The following is a 27,849-nucleotide window of genomic DNA, read 5'->3' as shown; positions in this document are numbered from 1 at the left end:
CATTTAAAATTTGATTGCATTACCTGTTTTATCTAAATCTAAAAAGTTTTCACATATCATATCATATCACATCACATATCCGACTCTTTCCGATAAGGATACATTGCAAAGCGGTCTTGATACCATTCAGGGCCCCCGAGCACAAAAATGTTTTAGACCTCTATAACATGCCATAATGTTTAAAAACGAACTAAAAAACTTCACATACATAAAATAAAGCATTTTTAAGCTATGTAATAATTTTAACAAATTTAAACACGTTTTGATTAACTCAAAGACTCAAATAAAGCATTTTTAAACTATATATAATTAAAAAAAAATTGATATGCTAACTAAGTGTAATCCTCAAATAATAAAATAATTTTCAAAACCTTGGAAGTTAATTAAAATAATTATATTAAATAAACATAAAGGTATAACGAGTAAAAAAAAATAGAAAGGCATGAATTATTTTGTCAAACTAAACAGTTATTAAAATATATTTCAATGCCCAAGTGCCTAAAATTTTCACAAGTACCTAAAGTTTTCATTGGAATGTAGAAAAATAAATTCCGGTTGCCTTTTTAAGTTTTCTTGGTGATAAACTGTTCAAATTATTAGTGTTCGCATGATAATCAATCAGTATTTGTAGGGAAAAAAATTCACACTTTATACAATAGAATATATTTATTTTAAAAAATATATATATTTTTTTTATAAAACACAATAAATTCACACGTCAAAATATAAACAATTAAAATGAAAATGATCAAATTAACGAATTACTCAAAATGATTTCACGAAAAAATATGATTCGTAAAGTTTTTGAAGGTCGGGTTTTTAATCAGATGAAGGGGCTACACGTAACGTATGATTAATGGTGTAACATGTATAATTTCTGTTGCTATTAGAATGTTTAAGAAACATTCTGTTATTTTTAAGCAAATCTGCTTTGGAGGGCATCTTTGAATCTTTCGAATTGAAAAGGAGGATCTTCTTGTAAATGAGTGCATGGTTATGGTGATTCCTTGTCGCGAATCTCTAAAAAAATTGAAACGGAAAAAGTCAGGAAAAACTTGCAAAGCGTGATTCCGAGGTCTCGCTTTAAATGTTCGATTTAAATACAAGAATAATAATTTTTTTAAATGAAAAAGTTCAAAATAATAAACCCAGTGGATTCTCTTTATAAACGATGGAGGATAACACAAGCACCTTTATGCAAGTAATGGGTTACATCACTAACCTACCTAGAATCTCATAAAATAAAAGTAAAAAAGTAATGCAGCGCCACACAGTGACAGAAAAAGAACATAAAAGTATTGCACATTAAATATACAGACAGCAGAAGCAATTTTATTAAATAAGAATGTAAAATTAAAAATAATAATTAATATTTTTTATAAAGTCTTGAACAAAGCCTATTTAATTATTGAAGAATATAGATAAATAAATATACAAAACAGCTGAAGTCATAAAAAACTATGATTTATTTTCGAACATTCCTTAAGAGTCTTAGCAATGAGAAGTAATACAATTAATCAAGTGAAGTTAGTTAATTGTTTTTAATGAAAGCAAAAAACACTAGTGAGCAAAATGGAAGAACCCTACCTTTCATGTTTAAAACGTCAAACTTGAGATCATATCCAACATGATTTGAAGCTCGGCACGAATAATTGCCATTACTCTCTGCTTTAAGATTTGAGATGGTGAGTATTGAAGTGAAATCATTAAACTTTCCAATAGAAATGGAATCCGTTTCACGTAGTGATGATCCGTCTTTGAACCACAAGAATTCAAAAGGAGAATCACCTTCACTCACCGTACACGTCAGACTCGTTCTCTTACCAATCTCAAGATTTTCCGAAAACTGCATCGAGTTAATTTTCGGCGCTTTCAACCCTACAAACAAAATACCACACATATATAAATATATATATTATTATACATATGTATATCGCCTTGTTAAATGTCCGAAATATATACTAGGTCTAGTTAAATGTCACTGCCCGATATACATTTGCCCGGTATACCCTACACTGATGTTTTTGTCAAGGTTCAGTGCCACTGCCCGGTACTCTGAACCCTGATGTTTCTCCTAATCTATCCTCAGCAGATATTAAAATATCGAATAAATATAATTATATCAAGGAGTAAATTAATATCAAATCAGATATAACAAATATTTTGAACATTTAACAAAGCCACTATGTGATTGTTGATATTCACCGGTGAAAGTCGACATTCACTTGATTTAGGTCTTATTAACATTTTTTTAAATGTTAAATAAATAATAAAAATAATAGCAATTTTGAAAAAAATTAAAAAATTTCAATTTTTTTAAAAATTTGAAAAACAATTAAAATTAATTAACATTTTGAAAAAGTAGCAACTGAAAGATATAATCTCTTTTTCAACTTTTACGATTATATCCGAAAAAATTAGTTTTTATAGAAAGCAGTAATTAGATGTCTTTAGAGAAAAACCGTTTAAGGATAATTTTGTTTCAGAGCAAAGAACTTTTTAAACATTTTAACTTTTTTAAACGAGCCGTTACTTCAAAATTAAAATAATTCAATTATAAGGTCTCGAAATTTAGTTTTTATTTTAGCTTCTGATATTTTGAGAAGAAAAAAAGAACTTAATCATTTGGTTCGGTTGCTATTGAAATTGCTCCGCAAATCTTGTTTCTTATGATTATTGTAAGAGAAAAAAAATCATTTTGCCAAAGAGATTATTTAGTAATAATTCAAAATTCAATTTTTAATTTTAATAAGAATAATTTTAATAATTTATTTGCGTATGCTAACTGGATCACATGCAATTTAGTTTGCTCAAAATAGGAAAAATGGGAGTGACCGAACAATGAAATTTTTTTTTTGGGGGGGGGGGGGTGAAAAGGCATAAAATTTGCTCAGATTATCAAAACTAATGCACACCATTTTGTAAAATTACAAATTTTGCTGATCATTAAAATAAGTATTAAAGCATCAAAATTATTTTTTTTCAGCTAGTGCTACAATACAGAAAGGTTTCTTAAAAAGTTTCTACTAAAAATAATGATTTTTTTCCTATACAAGAAATGCTATTTAATCCACCTTTAATGTGTGCTAATAAACCACCTTTAATGAGATTAAATTGAAGGAAGCAAATAAGTATTTAAAAAAAATGAATGTATGATGTGAGAAATGATGTAATAACTAATGTAAAAATGATGTATGGTGTATTCAACGATATAAAAAATAAATTTAATTTAAATATATTAATAAAATACAAACAGAGGGAGAGGAAATACATCAACAGTAAAACGTACTTCCGGTAAAATTTCCTGGTAATCATTTTCCTTATAATATAGATTTACCGTGGAACATAGATAAAATTTATTACCTATTTATTACCCATAAAATATACGCATATTTAAAACTTATAAAAATTATAGGTATTTCATGGATACCATCCCTAAGTTATAGGATATTTATCATGATACATTATTATTATGGGTATTGCTTTTATTTAATAGTTCTAACACTTACCTATTAGATTTATACTATATCTATTGTTTAAAATCTTGTGAATTGTTGGATATTAATTTGACAGATGAAAAGTAATTAACCTGTTAACGCTATGGAAATGAGTTTTAATAATTTCCGTGGATTGCAATTTAAATCCGTTTATATTAATAACCGAACAATGTTAGAAAAAAATTTCTGATTAATCTTCCATTAATGAACTGAGCAATTGAATGCATATTTTGCTTATTTGTTGTTATTATAGCACAATTTATAAGCTCGAAAATTAGTTTCAAATGAAACTAACAATAGTGATAAATGATTGCAACTCCAAAGAAATTATGTGAAACTCATAAATAAAAGTAAATCATCTTAATATGGTAATAAACGAATCGGTATAACAATGAAATTATATCACTTACCGAAGCTAAGGAGAAAACAACTTGCAGTGATTGTAAAGTGCATCATTTTGATCTTGTGTCCCATCATTGCGTTTGATAGTTTGTAGCAAAAACAGCTATCAACATTGAATTCGACAGAAATTATGGAAATAAATAAAAATGCTATGACTACATGAAAACAATTCAAACGCAAAAAGATTATCGAGTTACATATAGTCAGACATAAAGTGTATACGAACAGTTGACACTAAATGAAATGAAGCTACCAACTACTTTACAGTAAAAATCTCAGTAAACAGGATTGCAGCGCCACACAGTGACAGAAAAAGAAAAGAAAAGTAATATAATGGATTTAACAGAAATATCTGGTGGTTTTTAAATTCAGTTAAAAAATTATGGATCTCGGTAAAGAGATTCCACAATAACCCCATCGATAGCTCATTATGAAAGAAATGCAATTAATTGACGAATTTTATCTCTTTCGTAGAATCAAATTTGCTTTCAGTCACTGAAACATACAAAATTCCGCGAATAAATTCTAAGCTTTTCACGTGTCATATCAGTAGCGGCGTTGTAAATGGCAAGTTGTAAATGACTTGTAACACAAGTATTGTATTGAATGAAACTTAAATATTGAATGACTTTTAAGCTTAGTTTAAATTTAGGAATCTTGGTAACTTTATATTCCTAAGAGTTGCATATCATTCTTAATACAAGCAATTGTCATTCCCAAGTAACCACATAAAATCTTGAGAACAATAATGACACACACACATTACAGTTAGAAAAAATCCAGTTAGTACAACGTGAAAAAAAGAAAGGCCATTTCAACAATGAAATATTTAAACACAATTTTCTATAAATACTAAAAGACGTAATAAAAATAAAAAGGTCTTAACAATGTTTGCTAAAATGTTGTAAAATCTTAAACGTAATTATATGTATACTAAAATAACACGTAAATAATTTACGTTATTACATTTACAAAACGAGTTTGCAATTAATTTTTCATTTTGTTATAGTTTCACAGAATTTTATCATTCAGAATGTTATAGAAAATAAAATAAAAAACTTTATTCAATAATTCAACAAAATAAATCTTGAAAAGCTGAAGCATCATGAAAATTATGCTTTGTTTTATAATATAAAATTATGTTGAATTCTTTCAATATAATACTTATAATTATTATGGTAGTAACATCAGATACAACTCCAAGATAGAACGAATGGAAGTATAATAAAGATTTTATGAAGTCTTTGGTTTCACGTTTTATGAAATTAAGTCTGATTATTCTAATAAATAATATGAGATTTTATTCAAGAATAGATTAAAATATTTTTTACATATAAGTTGAACGCACTTTCATATTTAAGTTTTAATTTTCTTGAAGTTAAAAGATTATCTTTTACTTTTGATGCATCAAAGTTGTATCTTGCAGTATTTGATGTTAGGCAAGTACACACTGTAAAAATTTCCAGATCAAATTGCGGTAAAAAGTAAAAGGCATACAGAATCCAAATTTGAAGAACAGGAAAAAAAGTAAACAAAAACTTAATGTTCTTGGAACAAAACTGTTTTTGCCTCAAACAAAATACGTGTCAAAAGATTTTGCCCAACGCATAAATTTAAAAACACGTACACTTACGCATATGAAATATGTGAAACAATAAATTTTTTCAATTGGTATGTTATCATCAGCGTGTCGATTCTATAGATAATAAATGTCATAAGATAATATTCGAATATACATGTTATGATCATTAAAACTTAAATTGTTTCCATACCAACGAATACGATTTTATGATGAAATTATAAGCTGAAACAATAATGTTTAATTCATTATTATTATTCTACGCATTATTGAAAACCTTATTTTCATTCAAACTATGCGTCATAAGATAACATTTCAATAGACGTGTTATCATCAACGCTTAAATTCAACAGTATTTATGCTCACGCATATGAAATAAGAGTCATAAAGAATATTGGAATATATATGTTATAATTAAGATTTAAATTTGACGACTTCTATGCTAACGTATTACAAAAGATTTGTAAGTAAAATTATAAGCTGAAACTATAATATTTATTTCATTATTATTATTCTAAATATTATTCAAAACCTTATTTTCATTCAAAATATGCGTCATAAGATAACATTTCAATAGACGTGTTATCATCAACGCTTAAATTCAACAGAATCTATACTCACGCTTAAAAAATGAGTCATAAAAAGTATTCGAATATATATATATATATATATATATATATATATATATATATATATATATATATATATATATATATATATATATATATATATATATATATATATATATATATATATATATATATATATATATATATATATATATATATATATATATATATATGTATATATATATATATATCATTATTGAGACGGGGTAGTCTCGTAGGTTGGGCGTTTGGCCCATGTCTGAAAAGTCGTGAGTTGGATCCTCGCCGGCTAAAAATCTCCGTGTAGTAAATAGTGAATAGTGTACGCTAAATCTGTCTGGGTAACGAAGTCCCCCCAAGTTCCCATTTAGAAAAAATCAATACCTCTAGGAGTACTGAATTGGAGATTGATAGTTCTCTGCTTCAGGTCAAAATGTGGATGAATAAATGAATGTAAGAATGGATCCATCCTAAAAACCTGTTGTGACGTTTATGTGGCTGAAATCACTTTCTCGGCAACAGATGGTGCTACCAAGCTGGTTTGCTCCTAATTGGCAACTGGTATTAGAAAGAACAAGCATAATCATCACTTAAATTTGACTACTAATGCATGCAAAAGATTCGTAAGTAAAATTATAAGATGAAACAATAATATTTATTTCATAAAAAATACAATAAATGCACATAAGTACAAAGGATCAAAAACAAAACTCAATGTTGTTGGCAAATACTTTCAAAAATTTATAGGATTGTAAATATGTACCTTTCATCTGGAGAATGTCTGATTTTTCATCGAAACCTGCAGCATTAGACACTCTACAAGTGTAGTTACCGTTGCTGAGAGAATCCAAGTTTTTTATGGTGAGAAAAGAAGAGAACTCATCAGGCGTTTTTATAGAAATTTTGTCATTCTCTTGAAGTTGAGTATCATCTTTGAACCACTGAAACTGGAAGGGCGAATCTCCGTTCATGACGGCACACATAACCATCACACGGAACCCTAAACGAATCTCACCCGTGAATTGAAAAGGTTTCACAATTGGTGGCCTGGCACCTACAATTAATTATATGAGGGTAAATAAATTAAATAAATAAAAGAGTAATAAATAAGAATTTATATTAGCTGAATAGATAGAGTAAATTAGCTGAATAAAAGAATATATTAACTGAATAGAGTATATTAACTGAAGGTAAATAAATAAAAGAGTAGAAAATGCAATGTCTTATATTAAGTAAATCTAAGAAGATAAGATTTTTCAATAAAATAAGTTTAATAAATCGATAGATAAGATACATATCCACCTGCATTCCACTAATAACTTAAAGAATAGGTATGAGACCTATTAATAAAGTTCTAATGGCGAGACAGTCCTATATTGTTAAGAAGATAGGTTGAAAATAAATAAATAAATAAAATTAGTGCGCAAATTTTTTATATTGTGAATTTATTGGATTCTCGTTTTTTTTTTTTTTTAAAAAATGTTTTTTTCGTTATTGTGGATAGATAATTTTGAGAAATTCGTTCAATTTAATCGCAGAAATTGAAAACAAAAGAAATTACTTCTTGTTTTTCCTCTTCGATATGAGATCGTCGAACAAGTAGCTTACCTATATTTCGAAATAAACTCTTCCTATAAAAACCTAAACACGGTTTAATTAAAAAATTCTTTAAATGAAAGTAATCATTTTCACATGCTAAATAACTTAAAATTGAAATTATTTTTGAAAAATTTTAACTAAATCTATTTTAATACATATGAAATTATTTTTATTTGAAATTTAATGTTAATCCACAATTTTTCTTAACAATTACTATAGCAAAAATGAATTTAAATTAACACGCAAATTCAAATATATGATTTTTGAAAACATCACGTTTATTCTATACATTAAATAAATTCTTAAGAGTTTTGGGACTGTATTATTCACTAAAACAACAAACAGAAATTAACAAAAAGAACTATATTCTCAAGGATTAGATAAAAATATCCATATATAGTATCTTTTAGTGTTTGAGAATCAATATTAATCATATCATCAACAAGAAAAATTTGCAAATTTTTAAGAAAAAATAGTGTCACAAACTGGTAATTTCATTACAAGAGAACAACATTTAGAACTTAAAATGTTTTTTTTTCGGGAGTACATTTATGGAAAATCCTAAATAGTTATTAAGTTGGAACTTACCGTTAACAAGAAGAACGCAGCTAACAAGGATTGAAAGTGGTAAACAGATCATTTCACACAATTACAAAGCGTCTGTAGAGAGAATGAAATAAAGATGCTTGGCTAGAAACACAGTTTGTATTATTACTCTAAATAAGCAAGAAAGTTTGTACTTAATAGCATAACTTCAAGAATTAAACTCATACGCAGAGCTACCGTGAATTTACCAACAATAACACAATAGCTAACCAAGAGCATCAAGCAGCTTCATGGTATACTAGCGCCCCATAGTGTCAGAGAATAAAATGAAAATGCTTAATTTTAATATTGGTGATACATTTAAAATGACGTATTATGTGCATCAAATTGGTTTTACGCATCTTGCACGTGATAAAGTGTATTTTAAATACAATAGTTTAATAATTGTATACAAATAACTAGCGGCTAAGAACTGATTAAACCGTACATAAATTTATAAAACCAAGATGACATTATTATTTTTCAGACCCACATAATTATCATTTCATATATAAACGCTTGAATATTCTTAACATATAAAGTAAATATTTTTATTTGTATAAATTTTTATTGTGTTACTGCCCAAAATAAATTTAACTATACGTTTAGCAACAATAATAAATAAAAATTACCGAAAATTAAAATTAGCGATTCCTAGATAAATTCCAGAAACAGTTTTCATAGCATCAATAAAGTAAATGCAAGTGAACTTATCTCTCACAATATTGTTTTTGCATTCAAATGACAAATATTACAGCAGTGAACTTTAACGCTCGGTCTGTGGAGCTGAGGAACGTCACATATAGGTGCACCAATGCAGCACACGTAATTGTATTCTATTAAAACATGTTGGAAATACAAGGAAGATAAAATTATTGAAACAAAACAATCTAAATTATAAGCAATTAACGATAAAAATATAAGCAATCAACGATATAAATTTGAGCAATCAACTATTTCTATATTGGTATCATCAGTGTGTAAACTCACGCATACAAATAATTCGAAGTTCGAATAGGAATCATCACTTAAATTCGATTGATTCGATTTTTACGCATACAAAAGATTTGAATATTAGCTGAATAATACTACTTATTTTATAAGTAATACAAAGGAATGTACATAAGTACAAGATAAATGTGAACAAAGATTCTATGATGTTGGAATCCGCCATATATTAGCGACATGTGTGCGTCTGAAACCATTTTCTCGGCAATAGATCTTGCTACTGAAGAAAACCAAGTAGGTTTGGTGATAATTGGCAAGTAGTGTTAGAAACAACAACAACATAATCACCACTATAAATTTGACTGATAACGCGTACAAAAGATTCGTAAGTAAAATTATAAGCTGAAACAATAATATTTATTTCATAAAAGAATACAAAGCAAAGTAAATAAGTACGAAGGAAACGTTAAAATAAAACTCAATGCTGTTGGCAAATACTTTCCAAAATTAAAGGGATTGTAAATATTTACCTTTAATCTGGAGAATGTCTGATTTTTCATCGAAACCTGCAGCGTTGGACACTCTACAAGTGTAGTTACCGTTGCTGAGAGAATCCAAACTTTTTATGGTAAGAAAAGAAGAGAACTCATCATTCGTTTTTATGGCAATTTTGTCATTCTCTTGAAGTTGAGTTCCATCTTTGAACCACTGAAACTGAAAGGGCGAATCTCCGTTCATGACGACACACATAACCATCACACGGAAACCAAAACGAATCTCTCCCGTGAACTGAAAAGGTTTCACAATTGGTGGCCGGGCACCTACAATTACATGAACGTTCATACAAATGAGTATAAACTGTAATGTCTTACATTAAGTAAATATAACAATATTAATTTTTTTAATAAAATAAATCTAATAAGTAAAATAAATTTAATAAATAAGATAAATTTAATAAATAAAATAAATTTAATAAATTAAATAAATTTAATAAATAAAATAAATTTAATAAATAAAATAAATTTAATAAATTAAATAAATTTAATAAATAAAATAAATTTAATAAATAAATAAATAAGATATATATCCACCTGCATTCCATTAATAGCTTAGAGAATAAAATCTAATAATTAAAGTCCTAATGGCTAAACAATGATAAACTCTTAGGAACATACATAATTAGGAACATAACATAAATATTACTTCGTTATTGAGGAGATTTTGTACAATTACATCGGCAGAAATTAAAAACAAAAGAAATTACAACTTATTTTTTCCCTTTCGAAATGAAATTATCGAACTAGTAGCTGATCAATATTTTGAAATAAACCCTTCCTATAAAAACCTAACAACGCTTTAAGTAAAAAATTTGTTAAATGAAAAAGGTAACATTTTACACACGCTAAATAAATTAAAATTGGAATTATATTTGAATATTTTTAAATAAATCTATTTTAATGTACATGAAATGATTATTTTTATGTGAAATTAAATATTAGTTCACAATTTTCTTACCAATTACTATTACCTAAAGGAATTTACACTAACCAAATGTATAATTTTCAAAAATATCACGTTTATTTTATGCATTAAAAAAATTCTCGCGGAAATTTGAAGCTGTATTATTAATTCAAACTTATGTTAAATATGAAATAGTATGAACGATTTGATTGCTATGGATTAGAAAATAAATCCATATGTAGTATTTTTTAGTATTATAGCATCAATATTAATCATATCATTAACAACAAGAAAAAATTAGAATTAAAAAAAAAAGAACGCTGTTAAATTTCATTGCAAGGGAACAACATTTACTACTTAAAATGTTTTGCTTCGGTAAAACATTTATGGTAACTTATAAATATAGTTATTAATTTAATTTGAAACTTACCATTAACAAGAAGAACGCAGCTAACAAGGATTGAGAGTAGTAAACAGATCATTTCAACACAATTACAAAGCGTCAGCAGAGAGAATGAAATATGGATGCTTGGCTAGAGACACAGTTTGTATGATTACTCTAAATTAGCAATAAAGTTTGTACTTAACAGCATAACTTTAAGAATTATACTCATACGCAGAGCTACAGTGAATTTACCGACAATAACAAAATAGCTAACCAACAGCATCAAGCAGCTTCATGGTATACTAGCGCCACATAGTGTCAGAGAATAAAATGAAAGCGTGTAATTCCAATATTGATGATACATTTAATATAACGTATTATTTGCATCAAATTTCTGTTACACATTTTGCACGCGAGAAAGTGTATTATAAATAGGCTAGTTTGATGACAGTGTGCAGACCTGATTAGAACTGATTAAATTGTACTAAAAATTTATTAACAAGGTGTGATTATTTTTTCCAGATCCACACGATTATCATTTCTGAAATAAAAGCTTAAACATTATAAGCATATGAACCATAAACATACGAACAATAAAAACAAATGAAATAAATATTTTTATTTGCATAAATTTTTAATTAAATATTTTTGAAATACGCCTAATTTAAATAATAGATGCTGAAACGATTATTGGGGCTTGTAAAACGGAATATAAAACAATCAGATGAAACAGAATTAGTAAGTTAAATAAATTTAACTATAAGTTTATCTGTAGTAGATAAATAGAAAAAATCGGAACTAAAAATCAGTGAACACAATTATACATATAAAAAAATCAACTGAGATTATATTCGACTGTATAATAACGATAGTATATTAGTACAAAAATTTCAGACGTCTCATTTAAAATGTTCATATGTATGAAACATCAAAGTAAAACTATTGTGAATTATAAAAGGGAATAACATTAATATGAAATCCAAACTTTTTATATAATGTAATTTGTCAAAATTTCGTGGTATGGCCCTCGTATTTGTATTTGTTTCTTGTTAATCAATTATAGTCCCAATATTATTGTCTATTATTAGGTCGAAAATATACGGATCAATAAGAAATAATAATTATTTACGTACGACTTCATGTTTTCAGATCAAACGTAGCTTTCAACTAAAATTCGAGAAACCAATTCAGAAGTATCATTAGTATAAATTTGTTAGTTAAATTTGTCTTCTACTTTTCTTGTAATTAAATATTTTCATTCCGGCTAGTGGGAATCATTGTAAACAACTTCTGAAGAAAGGATAAAACCTTTACATGAATTCATACTCCTTCTAAGCGATTAGTTATCAAAACTTGTACTTTATGTATCTTTTATTCATTCTAAATATAACAAAAGGTGCATTACACTTCTATGATAAGAATGCATGAGCATATAAGATATAATGAAAACGTATGGTATTACGGTAGCCACAATGGTTCAGTTGTTAAAGCACTGAGTCATATTTATGAAGATCTGGGGTTCTATCCATGGGGATCTGAACTCACTTGTAAAGTAAGTAATTATTATAAGATAAATCTAAAATACATAAGCAGTATAATAATATTTTAATGTGGTACGTTATTTTATAGCAATAATATTTATTGCAAAGTAATACGAAAATGCATTAGTTTATTTTATTTCATTCATTTAGTTATTGTTTCTCTTACTTTTTGCTTTCAGTCTTACATCAGTTCCTGAAACAGTTTTAATAACACCCGTGAAGTGAATGACAGTAAACTTATCTTTCACTGATCTTGCATTCAAATGACAAATATTACAGCAGTGAACTTTAACACTTGGTTTGTGGAGCTGTGGAAAGTTACCTAAAAGCGCACCAATAGTGCGCATGTTATTGTATTTTATTAAGGCATGTTGGAAATACAAGGAATAAAAAATCATTAAATCAAAACAGTCTGAAATATAAACAATCAGCGACCCTCTCCCATTCTCAGCGGACCATGGTAAAATTATCAAACGATGACTGGTGATCGACGATAAAAAGGTTGGGGAGCACTGTATTACAGCATCTATTAAATATCATATTATCATCAAATGAAATCAACAGCACGTTTCGTCATATATAGAAAATCTAGGTCACATGACTGGATTCAAATACTATCTACGGTTCAACTGCATATATACTTACACATACAAAAAAGTAAGAAATACATATGTTATCATCGATGCTTATATTCATTTGCCCTCATACGCATGCAAAGATTTATGAAATTCCAATTTTAAAAAATACAATATAAAAATAAACAAAATATTAATATTCTTGGGACGAAACTGTAGTCTCATACCAAATACATAAGAGAAGATTTCAATCGGTATGTTCACGTATAAATTTAAAATCAAATATACTCAGCAATACAAAATTAGCGTCACAAGAAAATATTTCTACTGATTATCAGCGTGTAAACTCTATAGCAAGCATGTTCACGCATACAAATATAAGTCATAAGATAATTTCGAATATGTATGTTATGATCATCACTTAAATTTGACTCATTTGAAAGTAAGCTGACTAATACTGCTTATTTTATAAAAAAAAATGAAAATGAATGTACGTAAGTACTAAGGAAACGTAAATATAGTCTCAATGATGTTGGGCAATGCTTTCAGAAATTCAGGGTATTGTAAATATGTACCTTTCATCTGGAGAATGTCTGACTTTTCATCGAAACCTGCAGCGTTTGACACTCTACAAGTGTAGTTACCGTTGCTGAGAGAATCCAAGCTTTTTATGGTCAGAATAGAAGAGAACTCATCATTCATTTTTATACCAATTTTGTCATTCTCTTGAAGTTGAGTTCCATCTTTGAACCACTGAAACTGAAAGGGCGAATCTCCGTTCATGACGGCACACATAACCATCGCACGGAACCCAAAACGAATATCACCCGTAAACTGAAAAGGATTCACAATTGGTGGTCGGGCACCTACAATTACACGAAATTTCAATTTAAAGAGTATACAATGTAATGTCCTACATTAAGTAATTACAAGTAGTAAACAAGTAAGTAAATGCATTAAATAATACAAGCTTGTTAAATAAAATAAGCAAATAAGTAAGATACATATCCACTTGCATTCCTTTAATAACTTAGAGAATAGGAATAAAACCTAATAATTGAAGTCCTATTGGTTGGACAATGCTGAACTGTTAGGAACTTATAATGAAAAAATAATACAAATTTAAAATAAAATGGCGTTTGCAAATTTTTAATTTTGTGATTTTATTAGTTTCTTATTTTAAGATAAATGTTCCTTCGTTATTGAGTAGTTTTTGTGCAATTTCATCGGCAGTAATTGATAACAAAAGAAATTTTCCCTTTCGACATGAAATTGTCGAGCAAAAAGCTTATCAATGTCTCGAAATAAACCATTCCTATAAAAACATAACAACGCTTAAGTAAAAAAATTCTTTAAATGAAAAAAACAAGATAAATAATTTAAAATTTGATTTTTAAATAAATCTATTTTAAGATATCTGAAATAATCATTTTTATGAGAAATTTAATATTAGTATACACTTTTTATCACGAACTAATAACCTAAATAAATTTTAACTAATCAGCAAATTCAAATGTATTACTTTCAAAAATATCACGCTTACTTTATGTATAAAATATATTTTTATGGAATTTTGAAACTGAATTATTTATTTAAACTTATGTAAGTATAATTTAGTATAAACAATTTGATTCTTAAGGATTAGAAAAAAAATCAATATTCAATGTTACTGTTAGAGCATCAATATTAATCGTATCATCAACAACAAGAAAAAATTGCAAATTTTAAGAAAAAATGGCTTTAAAAACTTGTCATTTCTTTGCAAGGAAGCAACATTTAGAACTTAAAATGTTTTGTTTCGGTAGTACATTTGTGATAACTCTTAAATATAGTTATTAATTTAAATTGAAACTTACCGTTAACAAGAAGAACGCCGCTAACAAGGATTGAAAGTGGTAAACAGATCATTTCACACAATTACAAAACGTCAGCAGAGAAGAATGCTATAAAGATGCTTGGCTTGACACACAGTTCGTATGATTACTCTAAATAAGCAACAAAGTCTGTACTTAACGACATAAGTGTAAGAATCATACTCATAGACTGAGCTACCGTGAATTCACCAACAATAACACAATAGCTAACCAACAGTATCAAGCAGCTTCATGGTATACTAGCGCCACATAGTGTCAGATAATAAATTTAAAACGATTGATTCCAATAATGGCCATTCATTTAATTTAACGTATTATTTGCATCAAATTTATTTTACACATTTTGCAAGAGCGAAAGGGTATTTAAATAGGCTAGTTTGTTGACAGTGTGCATATAAAGTACAGGATTAAAACTGATTAAATAGTGCTAAAAATTTATAAACAAGGTGTGATTATTTTTTCCAAACCTTCACGATTATCATTTCTGAAATAAAAGCTTAAACATTATAAACATATGAACTATAAACATACAAACAATAAAAACATATGAAATAAATATTTTTATTTGCATAAATTTCTAATGCGATATTGTTGAAATAAGCCTTATTCAAATAATACATGCTAAAACTGAATATTGGGGCTTGTAAAACGGAATATGAAACAACCAGATATAACAGAATTAGTAAATTAAATAAATTAATTTATAAGCAACGTGTGATAATTCTTTTCCAGATCCACATAATTTTAATTTTTCAAAATAAAAGTTTTAACATAACAAACATATGAACTATTAACATATGAACTATAAGCATATGAATATTACAAACATAAGAAGTAAATTTTTATTTGTATAAATTTCTAAAATACACCTAATTTTAATAATAGATGCTGAAACTGAGTATTAGATCATACAAAACAGAGTGTAAAACAGTCAAATATAAAAAAACTTGTAAAATTAATAAATTTAACTACAGTTTATCATTAGTAGCTAAGTAAAAAAAAACGAAAATAAAAGTCCGCGACAACAGTCATAAAAAAAATCGAACTGCGATTATATTTGACTTCATAATAACGATAATATATCAATACAAACATTATAGACGTCGAATTTAAAAGTTTTACAAGCATGGAACATTAAAGTAAAACAATTGTGATTTATAAAAGGGAATAACATCAATATTAAATCCAAACTTTTTATATCAAATTAATTTGATAAGATATCGTAGTATGGCTCACTTGTTTTTAAATCATAGTCCCGATATTGTTGTCGATATTATTAAGATAAAAATATACTTATCAGTAAGAAATAATTATTATTTGCGTATATACTTTTAGTTCAGACGTCTCTTTTAACTAAAATTCGAAAAACCAATTCTGAAGTATAGCTGGTATAACATTACAGTTAAATTTGTCTTATACTTTAAAATTTTTTGGAATTATATATGTTAATTCAGGCTTGTGCGAATCATGGAAGACAACTTCTTCAGAAAGAATGGATCCTTTAACTAAATTAGTACTTTTTCTAAAAAGGAATAGTTATCAAAACTTGTACTTTATATAACTTTTATTCATTCTAAATCAAACAAAACGTGCATTACACTTCTATGGTAAAAACGCATGAACATTTAAGATATAATGCAAAAGTATGACATAATGGTAGCCACAATGTCCAGTGGTTAAAGCACTGAGTCATATTTATGAAGATCTGGGGATCTATCCATGGGGATCTGAATGTGCTTGTTCAGATAGTAAAAGAGGCTGTCAAGGGGCGTTAAACTCCATGAACCTCACTCCCGTGGTTAAGGAACCGCTTTACAGTAATATAATGCTAGATATAATTCTAAGATATGATAAAAAAAATTTAATTTAATACATTTTATGAAACGAGAGCCAATGACGTAAATATGTGTTAATATGAAGATGAAGTACAATTATAAGATATGATACAATGTAAATATATCATATAAGATATTCTATGTAAATATATCATATAAGATATTCTATGTAAATATATCATATAAGATATTCTATGTAAATATAAGATATATAAGCAGTATAGTTATTTTAAAACGCAGTGCATTATTTTTTAATAGAAATTTTTATTTCAAAGATGGTTAGGTAATACGAAAACGCATCAGTTCATTGAACGCTTGCAAAAGAATACATTTTCAACCATAATTATCATTAAGCACATTTTAATGTGCAATCAAAACCACACGTTTACATTGAAATGTTTTACAGTAACTAATCATTTTTTGTTTGTGGAGCTGAAGAACGTCACCTAAAGGCTCGCTACTACTGCGCATGTAATAGTATTATATTTTGAAGGCATGCAGGAAATACAATGAAATTAAAATTATTAAATCAAAATAATCTGAAATATAAGCAACCAACGTCCCACTCCCTTTCTTAGCGGGGCACGATGAAATTATCAAACGATGAGCGGTGTGCGACGATAACAAGGTAGGAGAGTAATGTATTACATCGTTAAATATATATATCATCAACGTACAAAATAGGCAGCACTTATACTCATATATATACAATCTGTGTCACATGCCGGGATTCAAATACTATCAACGGTTCAACTTGCACTTATACTCACACATACAAAAGAGTAAGGAATGTTATCATCAATGCCTATGTTTACTTGTAAGCATCAAAGATTTATGGAATCAGTATTTAATAAACAGAAAAAAAAATTAACAAAATCTTAATACTCTTAGACAAAACTGTGGTTGCATACCAATTACATAAGTTAGGATTTCAATCGATATATTATCTCCAACGAATCAAATATATTCAGCAATACTAAGTAAGTCACATAAGAAAGTATTTCTATTGATTTGTTATCATCAGCGTGGGAATTCTATTGCATTTATGCTTACGCAAACATAATATGAGTCATAAGAGAGTGTTCGAATATGTATGTTATGATCATCACTTAAATTCGACTGATTCTTGTCCAACGCATACAAAATATTCGAACGTAAGCTGAATAATACTACTTATATAAAAGAGATATATTAAAAAGAATGTACATAAGTACAAGAGAAATGTAAATAAAACCTCAATGATATTGGGAAATACTTTTCAAAATTAAAGGGTTTGCAAATATGTACCTTTCATCTGGAGAATGTCTGACTTTTCATCGAAACCTGCAGCGTTAGACACTCTACAAGTGTAGTTACCGTTGCTGAGAGAATTTAAGCTTTTTATGGTGAGAATAGATGAGAACTCATCAGGCGTTTTTGTCATGGTAATTTTATCATTCTCTTGAAGTTGAGTTCCATCTTTGAACCACTGAAACTGGAAGGGCGAATCACCGTCTACGACTGCACACATAACCATCGTACGGAACCCAGAACGAATCTTTCCTGTGAACTGAAAAGGTTTCACAATCGGTGGTCTGGCACCTACAATTACATGAAGGTTCGTACAAAAAAGTCTAAAATGTAATGTTTCATATTGAGTAAATATAAGTAAGTTAGCTTTTGAAATAAATAAAATTATTAAATTAATATATAAAATTATTAAATTAATATATAAAATATATATACACCTGCATTCCATTAATAACATAGAAAATACGTATAAAATCTATTAATTGAAGACCTCATGGCAAGACAATGTTAAACTGTTAAGAAGATGGATTGAAAATAAATAAATAAATAACATGGCGTTTGCTAATTTTTAATGTTGTGAATTTATTGGTTTCTCATTTTAAGATAAATGTTCCTTCGTCAGTGAGAAAATTTTGCACAATTCTTCGGCAGAAATTGATAACAAATGAAATTACAACTTATTTTTTCCCTTTCGAAATGAAATTATCGAACAAGTAGCCAATGTCTCGAAATAAACCCTTCTATAAAAAACTTAACAACGCTTTAAGTAAAAAATTCTTTAAAAGAAAAAAGTAACCCTTTACACAAGCTAGATAATTTAAAATTAAAATTATTATTGAATATTTTCAACTAAATATATTCTGATAAATATGAAGCAATTATTTTTATTTGAAATTTAATATTGGTACATAATTTTCTTACCAATTACTATTAAATAAATAAATTTAGACTAACAGGCAAATTAAAATATATGATTTTCGAAAATATTACTTTTATTTTATATATAAAATGAATTAAAGAATTTTGGGGCTGTATTATTTATTTAAACTTACGTAAAATGCAAGTTAGCACAACAGATTGTTAAGGATTAGAAAAAATAATCCATATTTTATGTTTCTCTGTGTTAGAGAATCAATATTAACCACACCATAAGCCACAAGGGAAAAAAATGCAAGTTTTAAGAAAAAATGATGCTAAAAACTTGTAATCTTATTGCAAGAGAACAATATTTAGAACTTAAAATGTTTTTTTTCGGGAGTACATTTATGAAAACTCCTAAACAGTTATTAATTTAAGTTGAAACTTACCGTTAACAAGAAGAACGCAGCTAACAAGGATTGAAAGTGGTAAACAGATCATTTCAACACAAATACAAAGCGTCTGCAGAGAGAATGAAATTAAGATGATTGCCTAGAGATACAGTTTGTATGATTACTCTAAATAAGAAACGAAGTCTGTACTTAACAGCATAACTTTAAGAATTATACTCATACGCAGAGCTACCGTGAATTTACCAACAATAACAAAATAGCTAACCAACAGCATCAAGCAGCTTCATGGTATACTAGCGCCACATAGTGTCAGAGAATAAACTGAAAACGTTTAATTCCAATATTGATGATACATTTAATATAACGTATTATGTGCATTAAATTTGTTTTACATGTTTTGTAAGCTACAAAATGTATTTTAAATACGCTAGTTTAATGACAGTATACATATAAGTAGCCGATTAGAACTGTTTAAATTGCACTAAAAACTTATAAACAAGACGGTGATTACATTCATACAGACCCACACGATTATTATTGTTGCTTAAATAAATGTTTAAACATTACAAACTTATGAATTATTAACATATTAACTATAAACATACGGACATTACAGACATACGAAGCAATTATTTTTATTTATAAGAATTTTTTAAATACACATAATTTTAATAATAGATGCTGAAACTGAATATTAAAACTTGTAAAACGAAATGCGAAACAAATACAAGAGGATTAGTAAATTAAATAAATTTAACTACAAGTTTATGGAAAGTAGATAAATAAAAAAAAACGAAACTAAAAAGCAGCGAACATAATTATAAAGAAAAATCGAAATGCGATTTAATTTGACTTTCTAATAATGATAATATATTATTACAAAAAATTTATACTTCTAATTAAAATTGTTTATATATATGAAGCATCAAAATAAAACCATTGTGATTTTTAAACGAGAATAACATCAGTATAAAATCCAAAAATTTTTTTATCAGAGTATTTTGACAAGATTTCGTGGTATGACCCACATATTTGTTTCTTGTTTATTAATTATAGTCCCGAAACTATAGTCTATATTATTTAGATAAAAATACGGATCAATAAGAAATAATAATTATTTGCGTACAACTTTATGTTTCAGTTCAAACGTATTTTTTAACTAAAATTTGAGAAACCAATTCAGAAGTTTTTCTGGCATAACATTTCAGTTAAATTTGTCTTCGGTTTCAATTTTTTCTGTGATTCAATATTTTAATTCTGGCTTGTTCGAATCATGGTAAACAACTTCTGAAGAAGGGTTGGAACTGTTATCTAAGTTAATAATTTTTCTAAACGAATACATATCAAAACTTGCACTAAAATTCATTTTTATTCATTCTAAGTCAAACAAAACGTGCGTTACATTTTCAAGATAGGAAGGTATGCGCATATAAGATATAATGCAAACGTGTGATATAATGTAAACCACAACGGTTTAGAGGTTAAGGCATTGAGCCATCCTTGTGAAGGACTGTGGTTTTATCCCTGATATTCAGAATAGACTTACTCTAAAGGAAAAGAGGCCGGTTCACGATATGTTAAACCCCTCTGGTTGAGGAAGTGTTTTTCTATAATATAATGCAGGATATAGCACAAAAATATAATAAAAAAATGCAACAAAGAATTTCAGAACATTTTATAAAAGGAGAGGTTATGACGTAAATGTATGTTAATATAGAGTAAACTTATTAGATAACATATTATAATGTAAATGCATGATATAAGTTGCTATAATGGAAATCTAAGACATGTAAGCTGTTTAGTGATTTTTCAATGCAATGAATTATTTTTTAATAAAAATATTGATTGCAAAGACTGTCCAATAATACTAAAATGCATTAATTTACTTTATTTATAATTGATTTAGTATTATTTTACTTATTTTTTGCTTTGAAACTAACATTATTTCCAAAAATAGTTTTCATCACATCACAATAAAGTGAATGCGAGTGAATTTGCTTTTGCATACAAATGACATATTTATCAGCAGTGGTCTCCAACTCACGTTCCGTGGAGCTGAGGAATATCACCAATACTGCGAATGTATTAGTATTTCATTTTGAAGGCATGTTTAAATGAAATTAAATTTAAAATGTAAGCCATCAAGGACCTTCTCCATTTCTCGGCGAGTTATGATAAAATTATCAAACTATGACCGGTGAGCGGCGATACGAAGGTCGGGGATTACTGTATTACAGCATTAAATAAATATATCATCAACATATAAAATTGGTAACACCTATACTTATATATATAAAATCTGATTCACATCACTGGATTCATATACTATCAACGGTTCAACTTACATTTAAACTTACACATACAAAAGAGTAAGAAATACATATGTTATCATCAATGCTTACATTCATTTGCATACACACGCACACAAAGATTAGTAGCATTTCAATTTGAAGAACAGGTGAAAAGTAACTAATGTTCTTGGGACAAAACTGTTGTTCTCGCATACAAAATATGCGACACAAGAAAGTATTTCTATCGATAAAATCATCAGCGTGACAATTGAATAACAACTGTACTCACGCATATAAAATATATGACATAAGAGAGTATACGAATATATATGTTACTATGGTCACTTCTTTTATTTTAAAGATTTTAAAGTAAAATTGTAAGGCGAAACAAACCTACTTATTTCATAAAAAAATACGAAAAATGTTAGACAAGTACAAAGAGAATGTAAACAAAAACTCCATGATGTTGAGAAATATTTTCCAAAATTAAGGGGATGGTAAATATGTACCTTTCATCTGGAGAATGTCCGATTTTTCATCGAAACCTGCAGCGTTTGACACTCTACAAGTGTAGTTACCGTTGCTGAGAGAATCCAAGCTTTTTATGGTGAGAATAGAAGAGAATTCATCATTCATTTTTATACCAATTTTGTCATTCTCTTGAAGTTGAATTCCATCTTTGAACCACTGAAACTGGAAAGGCGAATCTCCGGTGATGACGGCACACATAACCATCGCACGGAACCCAGAACGAATCTCACCCGTGAACTGAAAAGGTTTCACAATCGGTGGTCTGGCACCTACACATTCATGAATGTTCATGTAAAGGAGTGTAAATCGTAAATGTCTTACATTTAGTAAACAAATGAAGGTACGATTTTTAAGAAAAATAAAATTAATAAACCAATAAATAAGATACGTGTACACCTACATTCTTCTAATAAATTAGAGTTAAAACCTAATAAAACCTAATAATTGAAGTCCTAATAGCGAGACACTGTTAAACCATTAGAAATAAAAATTGAAAAAAAAAATTGTGTTTTCAAAGTTATAATACTAAGAATTGCTTTATTTATCTTTTTAATGTTAAATGTTCTATTTTCCTTTCTCCTTATAAATGAAATCATCGAGAAGAAGCTTGCTTGTCAACGTTTTGAATGTTTAATCCAATGTTCAATGTTCGCTTATCAATGTTACCCTTACAATTCAAAGCATAACAGCACTTTGAGAAGAAAAAAATCCTTCAAATGAAAAAAAGTAACGCTTTAGACAAGCTTATTAATTTAGAATAGAAAATTTGCTTGCACTCTTTTCAGTAAAACTATTTTAATATTTAGGAAATAGCTAATTTTATTTGAAATTCAAAATTAGTACACTCTTTTTCCTACCAACTACTATTACCTGAAAGAATTTAAATTAGCTAGCAAATACAAATACATGATTTTCAAAAAAAAAAAAAAAAAAAAAATCATCTTTTATTTTATATGTAAAATAAATTCTTGAGAGTTTGGGGCATTATTCATTCAAACTTAAGTAAGACAGAAGTTAGTATAAAATATTTGGTTTTTGAGGAATAGGAAAAATATTCACAAATGGTGTTCCTCACTCTTAGAACATCAATATTTATTATATCATCAACAACAAAAAAAAAATTGCAAATTTTAAAGAAAAATTATGTTAAATTTGCAAGGGAAGCACAATTACAACTTATAATGTTTTGTTTTAAAAGTGCATTTATGAAAACTCTTAAATAGTTAAAAATTTAAGTTACAACTTACCGTTCACAAGAAGAACGCAGCTAACAAGGATTGAAAGTGGTAAACAGATCATTTCACACAATTACAAAGCTTCTGCAGAGAGAAGGAAATAAAGATGCTTGGCTAGAGACGCAGTGTGTATGATTATTCTAAATGAGCAACAAAGTCTGTACTTAACAGCATAACTTATAGCAAGAATTATACTCATACGCAGAGCTACCGTGAATTTACCAACAATAACAAAATAGCTAACCAACTGCATCAAGCAGTTTCATGGTATACTAGCGCCACATAGTGTCAGATAATGAATTTAAAACGAGTAATTCCAATATTGGTGATACATTTAACATAACGTATTATTTCTGTAACACATTTTGCATGTGAGAAAATGTTTTTTAAATACGCTAGTTTAAAGACAGTATACATATAGGTTGCGGATTAAAACTGATTAAATTATACTAAACATTTATAACATTAATTTCTCTATTTTTATTATACTAAACATATATTTATAAACATCATTCCCCAAATAAAAGTTTGAGCATTACAAACAAATGAACTATTAACATATGAACTATAAAAATACGAACAATACAAAGAAATGAAGTAAATATTTTTATTTGCATAAATTTCTAAAATGCTCTGATTTTAATAATAGATGCTGAAATTCTATATTAAAACTTAATGTGGAAACGGAATATGAAACAATCAAAAATAAAAACTAAAAATTAGCAAATTAAATAATTCTAACTATAAGTTTATCCGTAGTAGATAAATAAAGAAAAGAAAACTAAAAAACAGCGAACTTAATTATAAAAAAAAAATCAAACTGCGATTATATTTGACTTAATAATAACGATAATATATTAATACAAATATTTTAGACACCTAATTTAAAATATTTATATGCATGAAGCATCAAAGTAAAACTATTGTGATTTATAAAAGGGAATAACATCAATATAAAATCCAAATTTTTAATATCAAACTAATTTGACAAGATTTCGTGGTAAAGCCCACATATTTGCTTTTTGTTTATCAATCATTGTTCCGAAATTACAGTCTATTATTAAGTTAGAAATATACGGATCAATAAGAAATAAAAATTATTTGCGTACAGCCTTATGTTCTCAGTTCAAAAGTCTCTTTTAATTCGAGAAACCAATTCAGAAGTATCGCTGTTATAACATTTCAGTTAAATTTGTTTTCTCCTTTAATTTTTCCTGCAATTAAATATTTCAATTCAGGCTTGTGCGAATCATGGTAAACAATTTCTGTACGAATAGTTATCAAAACTTGCACTTTACATAAACTTTATTCGCTCTAAGACAAACAAAACGTGCGTTACATTTCTAAGAAAAGAACGTATAAGCATATTAGATGTAATGAAAATGTATGATATAATGTTAGCCACAATGGTTCAATGGTTAAAGCACTAAGCAATCATTGTGAAGGGCTGTGTTTCTATATATGGTATTCTGAATGAGCTATTTCGGGCAGTAAAAGTGGCCGGTGTACGATATGCTAAACACATAGCCACCACTGTATCATCTGTCAAGATGCTTTAATCTGCATAGAACTAACTGCACAATTGCCTAGTAAAAGAAGTGCCTTACTGTAACATAAGTGCCTTTCTGTAACATAAGGCTTTCTGTATTACAAAAGTGTGATAAAAAATTTAACTTTAGTGCATTTAAGCAAAAGAGAACTAATGACATAAATATATGTTAATATAAAATACACTTATAAGATAAGATACAATGTAAATGCATGATATAAGATGCTATAATATAAATCTAAGATAAATAATCAGCATAATGATATTTGAATGCTGTGCATTTTTCTTTAATGAAAATATTTATTACAAAATTGGTTCAGTAATACAAAAATGCATTAATTTATTTTATTTTATTAGTTTATTGTTTCATTTACTTTTTGCTTTTAATTTTACATTAGTTCCAGAAACAGTTTTCATAACATCGATGAAGTGAATGCAAATGAATTTATTTAATACTATATTGCATTTGCATTCATATGACAAATATGACAGCAGTGAATTTTAACGCTCGGTCCAAGGAGCTGAGGAACGTCAGATAAAGGCTAAACAATACTGCGTATTTAATTGTATTTTTAATTATGCATGTTGGAAATACAATGCATGTTGGAATACAAAATATAAACAATCAACGACCCTCTCCCCTTCTCAGCGGACCATGGTAAAATTATCAAACGATGATCGGTGAGCCGGGATAAAAAGGTTGGGGAGCACTGTATTACAGCATCTATTAAATATCATATTATCAACATATAAAATCGGCAGCACTTTCATTCATATATTGAAAAACTATGTCACATGACTGGATTCAAATACTATCAATGGTTCAACGGCATGTATACTTACACATACAAAAGAGTAAGGAATGTTATCATCAATGCTTATATTCATTTGCACACATGCAAAGATTTCTAGAATTCTTATTTAAAGAACAGAAAAAAACTAAACAAAATCATAATATTCTTGGGACAAAACTGTTTTCGCATACCAAATACATGAAATAGGATTTCAATCAGTATATTATCTCCAACGCATAAATTTAAAATCAGATACACCCAGCAATAAAAAATAAGTGACAGAAGAAAGTATTTCTACAGATTTGTTGTCATGAGCGTGTAAAATCTACAGCACTTATGTTCACGCATACGAAATATAAGTCATAATATAGTATTTGAATATGTATGTACTGATCATCACTTAAATTCGACTAATTCTATTCTAACACGTACAAAAGATTCGAAGGTAAACAGAATAATACTACTTATTTTATTGAAAATACAAAGTACACGAGAAATGTAAACAAAATCTCAATGATGTTGGGAAATAGTTTCCAAATTTAAAGGGATTATAAATATGTACCTTTGATCTGGAGCATGTCTGACTTTTCATCGAAACCTGCAGCGTTAGACACTCTACAAGTGTAGTTACCGTTGCTGAGAGAATCCAAGCTTTTTATGGTGAGAATAGAAGAGAACTCATCAGGTGTTTTTATGGCAATTTTGTCATTCTCTTGAAGTTGAGTACCATCCTTGAACCACTGAAACTGGAAGGGCGAATCTCCGGTGATGACGGCACACATAACCATCGCACGGAACCCAAAACGAATCTCGCCCGTGAACTGAAAAGCTTTCACAATTGGTGGTCGGGCACCTACAATTACATAAAGGTTCATACAAAAGAGTATTAAGTAAAACGTCTAATGTTAAGTAAATATAGGGAGATAAGATTATTAAGTAACTGAATTTAATATATTAATATGTAAAATACTTATACCATTGCATTAATAACTTAGAGAATACGTATAACACCTATTAGTCCTAATGGCCAGACGATATTATTAAAATGGCGTTTGCAAGTTTTTAATATTGAATTTATTAGTTTCTTGTTTTAAGATTAATGTTCTTTCGTCACTAAGAAGATTTTGTTCAATTTCATAGACAGATATTGATAAGAAAAGACATTTCTTCTTATTTTTTTCCTTTTCGACATGAAATCGTAGAACAAATAGTTTATCAATGTCTCGAAATAAACCCTTCCTATAAAATCCTAACAACGCTTTAAGTAAAAAACCCTTTAATGAAAAAAGTAACCCTATATACAAGCTAGATTTTTTAAAATTGAAATTATTTTTGAATATTTTTAACTAAATTTATTTTAATATACATGAAATAATTACTTTTGTGTGAAATTTAATGTTAGTATACACTTTTTTACCAATTACTACAACCTAAATAAATTTGAACTAACAAACAAATTCAAACGTATTATTTTTGAAATTATCAAGTTTATTTTATATTTATAACAAATTCTTAAAGAGTTTTCGGGCTGTATTATTTATTTAAAACTTATGTAAAATATAAGGGAGGTTAAACAATTTCATTCATAAAAGATCATAAAGATTAGAAAAAAATCAATATACAGTGTTTTTTAGTGTTAGAGCATCAATATTAATCATATCATTAACAACAGGAAAAAAATTGCAATTTAAAAAAAAAATTGATGCTAAAAACTTGTAATTTAATTTCAAGGGAAGAACATTTAGAACTTAAAATGTTTTTTTTCCTGACATACATTTGTAGTAGCTTTTAAATAGTAATTAATGTAAGTTGAAACTTACCGTTCACAAGAAGAACGCAGCTAACAAGGATTGAAAGTGGTAAACAGCTCATTTCACACAATTACAAAACGTCAGCAGAGAGAATGAAATAAAGATGCTTGGCTAGAGACGCAGTGTGTATGATTATTCTAAATGAGCAACAAAGTTTGTACTTAACAGCATAACTTGTAACAAGAATT

At 27.7% G+C, this 27,849-nt stretch overlaps 1 protein-coding gene across 1 annotated transcript; it reads right to left on the bottom strand.

Annotated features, from left to right (window-relative positions):
* Positions 1-3: 3 nt before the first annotated feature.
* LOC147808278 (cell adhesion molecule Dscam2-like) lies at positions 4-27,722 on the bottom strand. Its single transcript, XM_087166966.1, has 10 exons — positions 27,671-27,722; positions 26,413-26,703; positions 22,251-22,541; positions 18,177-18,470; positions 13,756-14,046; positions 12,772-12,927; positions 9,749-10,039; positions 6,850-7,140; positions 1,588-1,878; positions 4-38 (listed from the first exon to the last, which is right to left on the bottom strand). The coding sequence occupies exons 1-10, from the start codon at positions 27,720-27,722 to the stop codon at positions 4-6; spliced, it is 2,283 nt and encodes a 760-aa protein (XP_087023092.1).
* Between the last annotated feature and the right edge of the window lie 127 nt (positions 27,723-27,849).

This window comes from Parasteatoda tepidariorum, chromosome 6 (assembly GCF_982258835.1).
Source record: "Parasteatoda tepidariorum strain Cologne lab strain chromosome 6, Ptep-v5.0, whole genome shotgun sequence".
Classification (NCBI taxonomy): Eukaryota; Metazoa; Arthropoda; class Arachnida; order Araneae; family Theridiidae; genus Parasteatoda; species Parasteatoda tepidariorum.
This window is presented reverse-complemented; position numbering and strand designations above follow the sequence as displayed.

What these genes read in the sequence shown, in the direction of transcription:
- LOC147808278 (XM_087166966.1), bottom strand. Translation starts at nt 27,722, where the DNA reads ATGAGCTGTTTACCACTTTCAATCCTTGTTAGCTGCGTTCTTCTTGTG. An exon ending in CTGCGTTCTTCTTGTGAACG is followed by an intron (nt 26,704 to 27,670) that starts GTAAGTTTCAAC and finishes ATGTAATTGTAG; the next exon opens with GTGCCCGACCACCAATTGTG. An exon ending in TGACGTTTTAAACATGAAAG is followed by an intron (nt 39 to 1,587) that starts GTAGGGTTCTTC and finishes AAAACTTTTTAG; the next exon opens with ATTTAGATAAAACAGGTAAT.